Source organism: Astyanax mexicanus, chromosome 3, assembly GCF_023375975.1.
Source record: "Astyanax mexicanus isolate ESR-SI-001 chromosome 3, AstMex3_surface, whole genome shotgun sequence".
Lineage (NCBI taxonomy): Eukaryota > Metazoa > Chordata > Actinopteri > Characiformes > Acestrorhamphidae > Astyanax > Astyanax mexicanus.
The window spans coordinates 50,095,061-50,108,844 of NC_064410.1; the positions used below are offsets into that span (position 1 = coordinate 50,095,061).

General features: G+C 37.2%; 1 protein-coding gene across 34 annotated transcripts in view; it reads left to right on the forward strand.

Moving 5' to 3' along the window:
• clasp2 (cytoplasmic linker associated protein 2) overlaps positions 1-13,784 on the forward strand; it is a 68,324-nt gene that overhangs the window by 8,873 nt on the left and 45,667 nt on the right. For 33 of the 34 annotated variants that reach the window (XM_049475435.1, XM_022683253.2, XM_022683264.2 and 30 more), the window contains exons 5-7: positions 1,007-1,082; positions 1,518-1,615; positions 13,539-13,609. In XM_049475435.1, coding sequence (XP_049331392.1) covers positions 1,007-1,082; positions 1,518-1,615; positions 13,539-13,609 — 245 coding nt within the window. Of the gene's footprint in view, positions 1-1,006; positions 1,083-1,517; positions 1,616-6,697; positions 6,843-13,538; positions 13,610-13,784 lie in introns of those variants that run through there. The other variant, XM_049475461.1, reaches the window with a different exon arrangement.

Here is a 13,784-nt window from a genome sequence, read left to right on the forward strand (position 1 = left end):
GTATATTTAAGCCACGATATTTACCAGTGTGTTTATTGTTTTTTTTTTATTGTTAGTTATTTGGTACAGTAAGACAGCTTAAACAAAAAAGATACAAAAACAAGGGGGTCATAAAAAACTCTCTTTTCTGTAAAATAAGATTCTGACATCTTCTCAGTCACCTGCTGGTTATGGTACTGGTTATATCCCTGTTAATTTTGCAAGCATTTCTTTTCAGGAAAAGTAATTTGACCCCTTTTCATAGCATCAATATAATATAATCCATATCAGGATTTTGTTTATTTTTTTTATTTTTTGTATCATTTGCTGAATGCAGTTTTTAGGCATTCGCTAAATATTCTATGCTTTAGTTCTGTGATAGATTTTTTGTCAACTTATGTTATTTATCTCTACATATTTACATATATATTTATTCTTTAACTATTATTTATTTATTTATTTATTTGCATAAAATTATAGGGAATAAAGTAATTTTGTTGCAGTAGTATGTTATTTGAAATAAATAGTACTATTTTTTTAGTGTTTTACCAAGATTATTATTACAAAAAAATACAATGAAACATTGTGATATTATAGGACCTTTTTGCCCACCCCTACTACCCGTATTCTAAATCTAAGGGGTATTCTTTCCTTCCAACACAAATAAGAATTTGTGACATTTTTGGCAATTTTTTTATTTTGTTCATGTTTGGGATATAAGTTTTAACGAATACTATATATTCACCTTTTTTATATATATCTTTAGAGCTATCATATACGGTACTTAACAAAAAAAATCTATATTATAAGCCAGTTTCCAAAGAATTGTATCATCATTTTCCCAAAAAACAAAGTTCTTTTGCATCCCCATAATGCATGAAAATATGAACCAGTTTCTTATTTAAACTTCCAACACACAGTATTTTTCTTCAGTGCTCCTATACTACTGTTTATTTTTGCATGCTGATTTCTTATTTAGAAAGTAATATAGTAACCACTTTCCTCCTCTCCCCACTGTCTCTTTTAGGTATGGTGCCCAACCACTGAGTCTGAGTAAATTTGTGCCTCATTTGTGCACACTAACAGGAGACCAGAACCCCCAGGTGAGGAATTGTATTTATATGGGTCTTTTAGTGTTTGAGATTCTGTTTGTGTTTACAGTATATAGCCTGTATAAGTGTGTGTGTTTGTGGAGATAGAGAAAGGGAGAGATTTGGGTGGTTTCCCTTATTCTACACCACTTGAGTGTTTGTCAGTGTTTAATATGCTAACTGGCTCCTTCAGAGAGGGAGAAAGATTAGGATGAGTCAGAGAGAGAGAGAGTGAGTTATCTGTAGGAGGCTGAATGAGTTGAGAAAGAGGGTAAGGATGGAAATGCCTGAGAATGAAAGGGAAAATAACTACTTCATAGATAATCCTTTAAGTAGACATCATTTGTGTGAGTGAGGCCGTTGGCACGGATGCTTGCATATGTTTGTAAATTCTGTTGATGGTAGGTTAGAGATTGCACAAATTTGCAAGTGTTTTGTACTTTGCAGGTGCGGGAGTCTGCCATATCAGCCCTGGTGGAGGTGTATCGACATGTAGGAGAGCGAGTGAGAGCAGATCTAAGCAAGAGAGGACTACCAGCTGCACGGTCAGTGTTTTATACTGTCACAGACAGACAGTTCATATTAAAATAGTTTTAAATTACAAACAAGTTACTGCCCTGGACCATATCAAAATGAAAGGCAAGAAATCATTTGTGAGACTGAAGTAGAACTGTGTAGAACTTGAATGGGTAAAAGAAGAAATAAGGTTTGTATTTTTACAGGGATACATGTAATGGCAAATGTTTGTGCACTTTTCTTATGTCACAATGCAAATACACTAGTAGGACCCGAATAAGCACAGTTTTACAGCGTCGACTTAACAACTTTTTTGCAATGTCAGAACAACACTCAAAGCAACAATTAGGCAAGTTCATTCCAGCTGCCTCACAATAACATAGCATCCACATGGGATAGCTTAGCAGTTATCCAGCAACACGGTAGCAACACTGTAGCATCCCCCATGCAACACTGTAGCATGCACCATGCAACTGCAAAGCAACACCTTTGCATCCACCAGGACTACCTTGCCAAACAACAACCTTAGCAACTAATAGTATAAAAATAAAATCACAGTGTTGTATCTAGTATTTGTACGGTCATAAAAAACTTGAAAAGGGGTGGAATCTGAAAATATCTATTACCAGGCCTGGATATGTTTTGGAAAAATAGAAATACCAAAAATTTTTTTTGGAAAAGTCATGGAAATTTGGTCTTCAAATCTTTGTGTTTCATTTTATCATCTGAGAAAATCTATTTTTAGCTAATAAATACTCAGAGTTAGTCCAGTAATGTAGCCCTACACAATGGAGTTCTCAGGATCTGACGCATATATTTTATTATTAAATAATGTCTGTCAGATTCATTTTAGGCCTACTATAATCAATTTTGATCATAGTTTTAGCTGATTTTTGGTTTTACCGTCCATGTTTGCACTGTTTTAAAATCGTATAGTCGTGAAAATTTCCTGCGAAGGCATGAAAATGGCATGAAAATCATGGAAATGTATTGATTAAAAAGTGTATGAACCCTGTTTATTGCTGAGATTTGTGTGTGGGCCAGTATGTGGGCAAGACTCCTACACCACATTCAAAAGCTGTTCTGGACGAGAGTATTACCAAAATGCTGTTTATGTCCTTTACTGTACATTTTGAAGGACTAGAAGAAAATAAAAGATTAATCATAAGCTCATGTAATGTGTAAGCAGATGTAAACTGAGAAAAGTGGTATTGTAGATCCAAAAATCCTACTTGGTAAAAAGCTTTTGTAATGCTAATGTCTTCTCAAACTTGCAGACACTGCATTATCTGGTGTCTTGAGATTTCCTTGGAGATCAAGCAGTGATGTTAAAAGTGTTGAGTGTAGCATTTCTTACTGAGAGAACATGGTTTGTTCATGCCACATTAACATCTGCTCTGATGAAAACTGATGAAACGCAAAAAACATAGTATGCTTTAACCAGCTAATTTCTTGTGTGACACCCATGATGAACCAGCAATAGTCATAGTGGTTGTCTTGTTCGGTCAGGTTGATCATGCTTTATAGACCAGCTAAACCATCAAACTCAAATAAACCATCAAACCAACAAACCATCAGCTGGTCAGATTTAAGCTGATCAGCCAGCCCAGCTAGCTTGAGCTGCCGATTATTTTAAATTTTTTTAGCAGGGTCTACATGTCTCCAGTGTTCCTGGTGAAAGACTAGTTCTTCACAAGGTCATCAAGTGCACAGGGGAGGTTTTGGCATGCACGTCATGATGCAGCTACTTGAGTTCTCAAAGGTTGAAAATGTACACCACATCTCCACCCCTGTGCTGCTATATCAATTGGGTCTTAAAGTATTCTGTCTAAGGCCAAGCTCTTTATTATAGTCTAGGCAATATTATGCTAGTACTGTATTTCTATACTTAACTGTATTCCTCTGGAAGTGTACGGGACTGTTTTTAGGATACTTAATCATAGTGAGATAAGGAACACCAATGAATTGCATCTGCAAAATGTGATTGCTTTCATTCCTCAATATACCCGAATGTTTGTGGACACTCCTTTTAATGAAGCCATTCATACAGCATATGGAGTCACTATAAACAGTCTGAAACAGCTAAACATGAGCCAATTGGCACAATTCCAGTCATGGTCTAGTCGGGTATACACACACCCAGCATTGAGCTGTGGTGCAGTTGAACTGTGTTCTCTAGAATGGCTGTGCTATATTAAGTATGTTGGGGGATGAGTTAGATGAGGTATAAGGGGATGAGGTAGTGTGTTGATCATCCAACATCCCAACCTCAGTAATGCTCTTTTCGCTAAATGCAATCAAATCCTAACATTAATGACACAGCCTTCCCTTCGCATTATATAGTTACTCTAACAAAAGCAGGATATACTTGATTTTAATTCTTATGAATTTAGATGAAACAATGAATGATCAGGTGCCCCAATACTTTTTCTGACCTCAAAATTGTCCAGTAGGTTGTTATTTATTTTTTTTTTGCACAGAAGGCCCATTAACACGATGCACAAATGCATCAGTTTTGTTTTAGCCATGTTCTTGTTATTTGACATATTTAAACCAGCAATCTAAATGTATTATCTGAATAGTCATATGACATAAAATCGTTCTTTAAAATGAACATAAAATTGCATACATATGCTACTAAATAATTATTACAGCAATATCATGGCCTAAAATGCCATTATTTATCATAAATATGTCTAAACAACATTGTCTAAACAAAAATTAAATACTTTTGGTTCTTCATTCTCATAAATACAGTACTGTAAGTATTAACATTGTTTCTATAGGTCCTAGAGTAGAACCCTGTGGAACACCACAGTATATTTTACACCAAAGAGAAATAAACTAATTCACAATAGTTTCTGCATCAGCATTAATTTTGAATGATTAAACCAGGAATTAAGGTGATGCCATGAAGAGAGTGATGTTCACTGAACTCCTGTTGTTTTCCTCTGTGTGAAGCCATCTAAGATCTATTAGGCATAATGCATTACCCAGAAACAACAATTAAACATCTTAACATATTAGCTTTTAGATTGCAAAGGCAGGCAAGCCTTTGCAATCTATAATACTTATTGGAGGCTTGGAGACCACATCTAGCCTACTGTGAATGTGTGTGTGTGCAGCATTATATTGATATCTCAAGAATTACAGGTCCTGAATAAATGAGACTGCACCCAGGACTTGTTTGACGCACGTTTGGGGAATGGGCTCACTATTGGCTTACTTTTACACATAAGAACTCAATCTGAACCATGGATTGCGGACAATCACATAAGCTTTCTTTATTGTTTTGCTTGCATACAAACACTCAGGCGGTAAAGAAATAGCAGCCAGTCTCTTATGAGAAAATTGTCCATGCAGGCCATGGCTGTTGTTTTTCACTATACTGTCAGTATACCCGCACTCACTTCTCAAAACTGAGTTTATAATAGTAACTTGCTTAAGTTCTATCAAAGTCTGAGTTTATTAGTGTACACTGATATAAAGAGAAGTAACCCGATAAGTTGAAGCAGTCATGTTACAAAATGAGCCAATCACGCAACCCCACATGTGGCACTGGGAGCAGATAGCTTCCACTCCTGCAGCAGACAGCACAAGAGTATTGTTTAAAGTGAACCTCAGACCACTGAAAACTTAATTTGATCATGGTTGGTTCATGGTCTAAAAGTCTGAGGACCACGGATACATTGAATGTCATTGAGTCTGCAGTTTTAGCTTCTGTGCGCTAAAGGCTTTGCCCCAGTAAAACTGTACAGCAGGGTTATGAGGTGGGGGTCTTTCTGGGCTGTGACGGTTTGGAGCATTTGACTGCTGGTGTGTGTTGTGTGCTGTGCTTTTCCCTGTGGAATTCTGTTGCATCACATCATGCTGATATGAGTGGATCTGATTACTCAGGGCCTGAGAGGCGGGTGTATAAACCCGGTTTGTGTGTGGAGGCTGTGCCTTTTCAGCACAGGGACGATTGAGAGATGGGACTGGACAGAGAGTGGGTAGATAGAGGGTTAGGGAGAAATGGAGAGGGAGAACTGGACACATTTTGTTGACATGGTTACAGACTGAAAGGCTGGCCTGTGGAAGGTGTCAGTCAAAACAAGAACGAGGCAGACTCAGGGCAACTAAAGCAGAGGGAGAGGGAGGGGAAGGACAGCAAGGAGACATGAAATTAAATGTTTACATTTTAGGCCTTTGTGAAAACAAAAACATCAGGAATGTGCAGGAATATTGGAACCATAATTTGGTTTGACTCATATTTTTTTTTTACTAATGGTAATTTGGTGATGTATCTGTTGCACTCTGAATCCCCAGAATATTTAGGTGATGCTAAGCTGTCAATGTTTATATGACTATGTTTATATGACTATGTGTTTGCACCCCTACTCAGAATATTGCAAATTTCTGGTGTATGAATTAGGGGAGACTTATGCTCTTTAATGTACTTTTTTGTAGAAATTGTAGAATATTGGGTTAGCCGCAGTGCTAACAGCTAACAGATATGGCACAGTGCTAATAGATACAGCAGCTGGCCTTGGCAGTATTGCAGGGAATTTGTCACAAAAACAAAACTTTTTTGAACTAGATTGCTTGCTTATAGTTGTTGACAGTGTTTATGAACCCTGTGTTTATTTAGGGGTATCTAAAGTAATCCTACAGTTCTGATCATTTTGTTGTAGGGAGATGGAGGTCACTTTGCTTCTCTCTGACTTTTTTGCTTTGTGTTTGAGTTTTGGGTTCTCATTTTTTTAGATTAATTTATAATTTGTTTATTATTTAAAGTACAATCATGTGTGTCTATATCAGGGAAAAACACAAAAACATGCTATTTATATGAGTATGCTGATGATTGTTTGTTCAAATCTCATTTTTTACATTAAATCTATAATAATCCCATAATAGTTATTATTTATTTTCTCTGTTGCTGTACCTTTAGGCATACATGCAGTGTCACACGAGTGCAAGTGCACAAAGATAGTAATACCAACTCTGTGTGTTATTTTGAGGGGGAGGGGCAGACTCAGTCGTCTTGTCTCTGAGCTGCTGAGCTCTGGCCCCTCCCACTGCTGTCTGTTCCAAGCAGGAGGTTATGTAAAGGGGAACAGAATCCCTAGGCTGTCACAGATAGGCACACACGCACGCACACACACTGACATGCAGTTTCTCAGCCCTGCGCTCACACACATGCACAGCAGTTTGTAGGATTTGGCTGCCTTTCTAAACGTCTGCGCACACAAAAGAAAGCTGAAGATGTCTGTGCAGGTGGGTGGGATGATTGCTCGTTTCCTTGCTCTGAGCTGTCTTCTGCCTTTCTTCACTCATTTCTTTGTTTTGTCTTTTTCTGGCTCTGCTGGCTGCTGCTAATGGTGTTTCTTGGATGATATGAAGTGCTTTTTGTGCCTCTGTGATGCTTCCCGTCTTCTGGGTCTCTGGCGCTGCACCATTTTAGACACAAAGGGGAAGAATTGTACACTGGCTGCAGTAAACGGGGATAGGGGAGAACTGTGTGTGGACGTCTGTGGCAACGAATGAGGGAATAACATGGCTGAGCCGTCTAGACTGTGATCAGTTTAAGACGCATGCTTAGTCCCTCACTACAAGCCTGCGGGGACACACAGACACACATACACATACACACACAAACTATATACATATGTATAGATCCACACAAAACACTTGCATCATGTTTGATACTAATTCTGCGGCTTTCCTCTGCCTTGTAAGCTTAAACTTTCAGATTGTTAAGTTCTTATCTTGCACATCTAGGCCTTGGTCCACCCTGTTTTTTAGTTAAACATTGCTTTTCCTCTAAAATGATAGTTTTGCCATTGTAAATCACAGTTAGGATATGTTTTGATTCTGGGAGAATGAGTTTTCAGGTTAAGAAACTTGAGTTTATTAAAGTGGCATTAGTATTAGTATAATGTTTCTTGTATCTTGTTTTAACACGTTCCATCTCCGTCTCTCCAACTCCAGCACCTTGGCAGAAATCATTGGCAAATATAATCTACCCAAACACCTGTGAAGAAATTCCCTAGAAGTATTTAAATAGAAGCATTAAATAGGGTTAGTGCAGCTCACAAAGTTAACTATCTGTAATCTCCGTTTCTTAGTATTTCTCACAATTTCAGGATTTTTATCTGAAGTGGTGGGGGGGGGCTGGCATGTTTGAAACGAGTGGTGGTGTTGTTCCAAATTCATCACAGTTATTAATCAAAGTTAATCACATTTAAAATGCTAATACAAATAAATGTGCGATGTGGTACATATTGGTCACTGATTAGAGTTCTTAGTGTAGTTTTTATGATTTTTTTTTATTTTTTTTATTCAAGTCTTATCTGAATCTAGTCTTCAGGGAGAGTACTGAACGAGATAAAGCTTGGACACAGAAGCCCTAATAGAGGAAAGAAAAGATGTGGAGTGAGTGGTAGAACAGTGAGAGTTAATTAAAGATTTATTTCATTTTGCGTAATAAATAAAATGTTTTTTCTCTTCTGAACTTAGAATTGCTAAATAAAACCAATAATATGTCTCTCTATGGAGCAAAGCTGTAAGTTGGCAGATTAATCGGGTACATTATAAAGCATTAACAACAGTGAGCTTGAAAAACAGCAGGTTTACTATATTGAGTTTACTACCTCTTCACAAACTAGCAGTTTTTCAGCTAAAAAATACAAGCTTTACAAGAATAGGATAGTAATATTAATGGAAGAAACTTAGCATTCTGAATTTCTGTGGATTTGAATTCAGTGCAGTACAAAATACTGTGTGAATGTTGTAGCATGTTTCATGTTTTTAAAAAAATATGGCATGAATATAATAAATTACAAACAAATGACTTGCATGTCTCTGCTGTTAAAATTTGCTTCAGTTCCATATTATTACCCTTTGATTCAATGATTAAAGCCTTAGCCTGCAGCGATACATTTTGCATTTTGGTAATCAAAAGCTGTGTGACCATCCTTTAGATAGGATTGTGTTTTGGTGTGCTGGATCGAGATTCGGATTTTGCTTAGTAGGCTGTTCACAGTATTCAAAATAAAACAGAAAACAGTTAAAAAGTCTATATTTTTTTCTACTTCAGGAACCCCTGGTAATTGTTGGACTATATTAATTCAAATATTGTATGTACGTAATGTCATTTTATTGTATGTAATGTCATTTTGCCATTCTTGGTATAGTTATGTCAGTGTTTTTTATTTCATTCTGTTATAACCCATAAGATCCTAAACTTATTTCTGAATATACAAAATAGACACAAAATTGGGGATCTCGGACAATGCGCTGTCATGGTTCAGATTGTACCTCACTGGGCGCTCGTTCAGGGTGTCATGGCAAGGACGCTGTCCCCAGCCCACTCGTTACCCACTGGGGTTCCCCAGGGTTCGGTACTGGGACCTCTTCTCTTCTCAATATACACCACCTCTCTAGGTCGGGTTATCCGCTCACATGGTTTTTCCTACCACTGCTTTGCTGACGACACTCAGCTATACCTGTCGTTCTCACCAGATGATCACTCAATCTCTGCACGAATATCACAGTGTCTCTCAGACATATCCGCATGGATGAAGGAACATCACCTCCAACTAAACCTCTCAAAGACTGAACTTCTGGTCATACCAGCAAAACCTTCTATTCAACACAACTTTGCCATAACCATCGACTCTCTCTCTCTCTCACCGACAAAGGTTGCTAGGAACCTGGGTGTCATGGTTGATGACCAGCTTCTCTTCACGCACCATGTGGCCTCAGTTGCTCGATCCTGCCGCTTTGCGCTTTACAACATCTGAAAAATTCGACCGTTTCTGACGCAACAGGCCACCCAACTCCTGGTACAAGCTGTGGTAATCTCACGCCTTGACTACTGCAATGCCGTACTAACTGGCCTCCCGGCCTGTGTAGTAAAACCACTACAGATGATTCAGAATGCAGCAGCACGTTTGGTCTTCAACCAACCAAAACGGGCACATGTCACTCCGCTGCTCATTGAGCTCCACTGGTTACCCGTTGCTGCTCGCATCAAATTCAAAGTGCTTACAATCGCCTACAAGGTGATGACAGTACAGGCTCCTTCCTACCTGCACTCGCTCCTGAAGGCTTACGCTACCTCCCGGCCGCTGCGCTCCTCCAATGAACGTCTCCTCGCTTTGCCAAACACTCACACAAAGCAATCCAGACTGTTCTCATACAGAGTTCCCCAATGGTGGAACAAACTACCTTCCACTACCAGATCAGGAGAATCTCTCGCTATCTTTAAGAAACTCCTGAAGACACCTCTCCTAACACCTCTAACAAACTAACTAATTCTAACCTCATCTCCTTCTTTCTCTTCTCTACTCCTCTATCCCATTATTTCCCTCTGACCTCCTTAAGGCCCTATCTATAGATGCTTTATTTTTAACTTCTATTATTTTTGTACTTAACCTCTTCTATTATTTGCACTTCAATATTGTAAGTCGCTTTGGACAAAAGCGTCTGCCAAATGTAATGTAATGTAATGTAAAAAATTCCACATTGAATCAGATAAATTTAGTGAGCAGCTTATTCGTGTATTTTTTTATTGTGGCTATATATGACTGTACATATTTTAATGTTACAATTTTGATGTAACACACATGACAGAACAACAATTTTATAACTTTTATTTGAACATTTGTTTGTAGAAATCAGGTTAGATCTGGTTATGTAGAATGTAAAACATTTAATGAAAGCATGCCAATAGTTCAAATGGTTGGAACAGAGCTGAGCAGAGCCAAAGATACACTTTTAAAATGAGTTAACCTAGTTTTATATCAAGCACTAAACCCAGCACTCCTGCATTCTGTAAATAAGGTCAGATGAAAAACACATTCACAAACACACCGTCCTGTGATGCTCTCAGGATATTCTGGATCACTTCGGTACTTTAAGTTAAAATGATGGACAGAGTGCTGTAAGGAACTTTTACACAGATTTTAAAGGGTTTGTTACACATGGTATTGGCTCTTTCAGAATTGTTCCATAGTTTTCCACTGAATCATGTTCTACAGGTAGGACGTTGTAATAGGAGAATTACTCTTATATGGGTAAAAAACGAGTGGTTTCCTCATTGGAGACCTGAATCGTAGTCCGGTTACCCAGCTTCACTGAAGAATTTCAAGTCATTTAGAAAGTTTTAGGAGAAAAAGAGCAAAAATGGAGATGCAAGGACTTTGGGTGGCAGTGATGACGCACAACAGGTGCACTAGAATTCCTATTAATACTTTGTACTAATCTGTATCCAGCATTTGTGCAATAATATAATAATAAATGAAAATAGAAGTGAGGTTAAAATATTGGTATTATGTTTTTGTGCATGTTGTAAAGTCATGTTCTTGTTCAGACAGTTCAGCAGGTGATAACAGTGGGGCAGATAGAATAATAGTGACTTTGTTTGAACTACTGTGTAGACATGAAGTGCAGCTGCAAGTTTGTGCAATATTGCACAGCTTAACTGCTCATAATGTGTACCGCTTAGGGGTAGAACTATTCTCCTGTCTAGTTGTGTGTTCTGAAACCAGACCTCGGCAGAGAACAGAGATTGTGGCCAGACTGTTTGGTTGTGATCTGCTTGTTTAGATTTTCTTTCAGAACATTGTGTATGGCCTTTCTGCAGTGAACCGTAAGAAGAATACACTCTATATTAAATATTATTGAAAAGTTACTTTATTTCAGTAATTCAGTTTAAAATGTGAAACTCATATTACACACTGAGTAATCGATTTTTTTTTTTTTTTTTTACACTGTGTTTTATCAAGTCTAAAGTGAGCGCAGTGTTTTCCCGGAAAACCTTGCTGCACTTATGCTTCCCTCTGCTGACAACTTTTATAAAGATGTGAATTTCATTTTCCAGCAGTACTTGGCACACTGCCCACACTGCCAAAATTACCAATTGGGCTTATATATTATTCTAATCTTCTGATACACTGATTTTTGGGTTTTCATTGACTATAAGAAATAATCATCAACAATAAAGATATAAACGCTTAAAATAGATCACTCTGTGTGTAATAGATCTATATAATGAGTTCACATTTTGAACTGAATTACTGAAATAAAGTAACTTTTTAATGATATTCTGTTTTTTTGTAGATGCACTAGTGTATATTTAAAAAGAAAATATTGCATACGAATATCATAGTATATTTTTAATGGGTAAGTATATGAATCACACAGTGGGCAAAGTAATAATACAATTTAAAAAGGAAATCTAGCTGATAAGGGCCAAATAAATTTGGTTAGAGGTTGTTAAGGGCTGTTTTTTTTTTTTTTTATTCAGTTGCAGTTAATTGCCAAACTCTGGGTTACATGTAAGGACAGACAGTGGTTCATTTTGCAATTTTGTACTTTTTCTTTAGATCCCACTGTTCTGATAGGATATAAAATTAAACATTTACTAATTTTTTTGTGCATATGATTGTGTGTATTCAAGCTGTGACAGTTTTCATAATCAATTAGATTATGAAACGTTTCAGTATATTGCCTTGCTAATCGTGGTCTCACGGTTAATTGGTAAAAAAGCATTTGATCTTTCTGTTTTTGAAAGTGTAGGTGGTGTTGGGTTTAACTGAGGATGTCAGTAGTGCAATAGTAGTGGTAGAGTACTTAGCTCACTGATCTAGAGTTTGAGGGACTCTATGTAGCTTATGGTTTTGTCTGGAGCTCTAGGAATCTTGATGGGTGTGTGACTTTCACTCTGTCTGCTGAAGCTCACAATATTCTCCATTGTTTGCTTGATTTTAAGTGTGAGGTTGCTGTCATGGCCGCACTCCAACGGCTCTGCTAGCTACCTCTTTTTGGCAGCTTTGTTGTTGTTGCTGATGAGAGCAGTCATTGTAGTTCAGCCTGTCACGATGATTACGTTATCAACTTATCATACAATGTATGAACATGACATCAGTCATTTTTGCCAAACTGCATATTTCCCATTGTGTTTATTTAGTGAGAAGAGCTCTGTATGTTAAAGTATTTTTGTTTTTAATTATGTATGTATTATGGTCTCAATAATTGAATTGATTGCTCATTAAAATTGTGTAATTGTGCTACTGTATTCTCATTTGCAGTATTGCAGTATTAAAATATACATAAGATCTTTCTAGGTTTAATCAGAAATCAATGATCCAACATGTCATATTAATAATGTACTATGTGTATCCAAGATTGGAGTTAAATAAATTATATGAGCAGATTAAATCTGCTACTGATGAATATCTCACGTATTAACAGTGCATGTTTTCCTTTTACAAGTTATAACTTTTCACAAAATTTGTATTATGTGAAATGGCTTTTTTTGTGATGTTACAGTTATACATGCCCACACTGCAGGTGCAAAGCTAAAACACTATATTATGCAGCCCCAATTGCAACCACCTAGCAACACCATATTAACCACCTGAGATACCGTAGCAACCAGCAAGTAGCAGCCTAGCAGATTTAAGCTGAACCATTTAAGCTGCACAATCATTTTTATTTCTGTCAGCAAATGCAATTTTTATGTTAGTAATAAACCCTTTCATCTAAAGGCATACTAAAGCCCTTTCTGATTTTAAGTGTATTGCAGTTATTATAGCTATGATATATACTTTATTGGTACAAATAATTATGTTCAGCTATGATATTTACATTATACAGTTTTTTTTTTTTTTTAGCTTCAGCACAGTTTTCAAATAATGAAGCATTCTAAAATACACTAATACACTCCCACTAACAGACAGTATCTCAGATGGTTTTCTGTGATGAGTGTGCGTAGGCGTTGACAGCAAAAATACAAATTGCTGATTGCTCATTAATGTTTATTTTTTTGTGGGATTGGTTGGAGAGTAGTCGTGACTGTTCAATTTTATCCTCCGCTCACTTCTCGGGAACAGCTGTGACTTCATCCTGCTGTGTTCTCCGCTGTGTTCTTCAGTGATATTTATGCTTTCTCTCTTCGTTTTGCAGGTTGCAGACTATTTTGAGCCGGTTTGATGAAGTGTTGAATTCTGGGAACATGGCTCTCAGCCTCAGTCAAGGTAAGGCAGCATTAAGATGATTGATTGAGTTGCAGATTGTTGGTATTGAGTTGCTAAGTTTTATTGGCAGAGCTGTATAAATCTTTTTTAATTATCAGGCTTTTGTCAGATAGCCTAGACATTTTCTCTTTGGTTAAAGTGGAGCATGATTCAAATATGACTCTGAGGTCTTTAA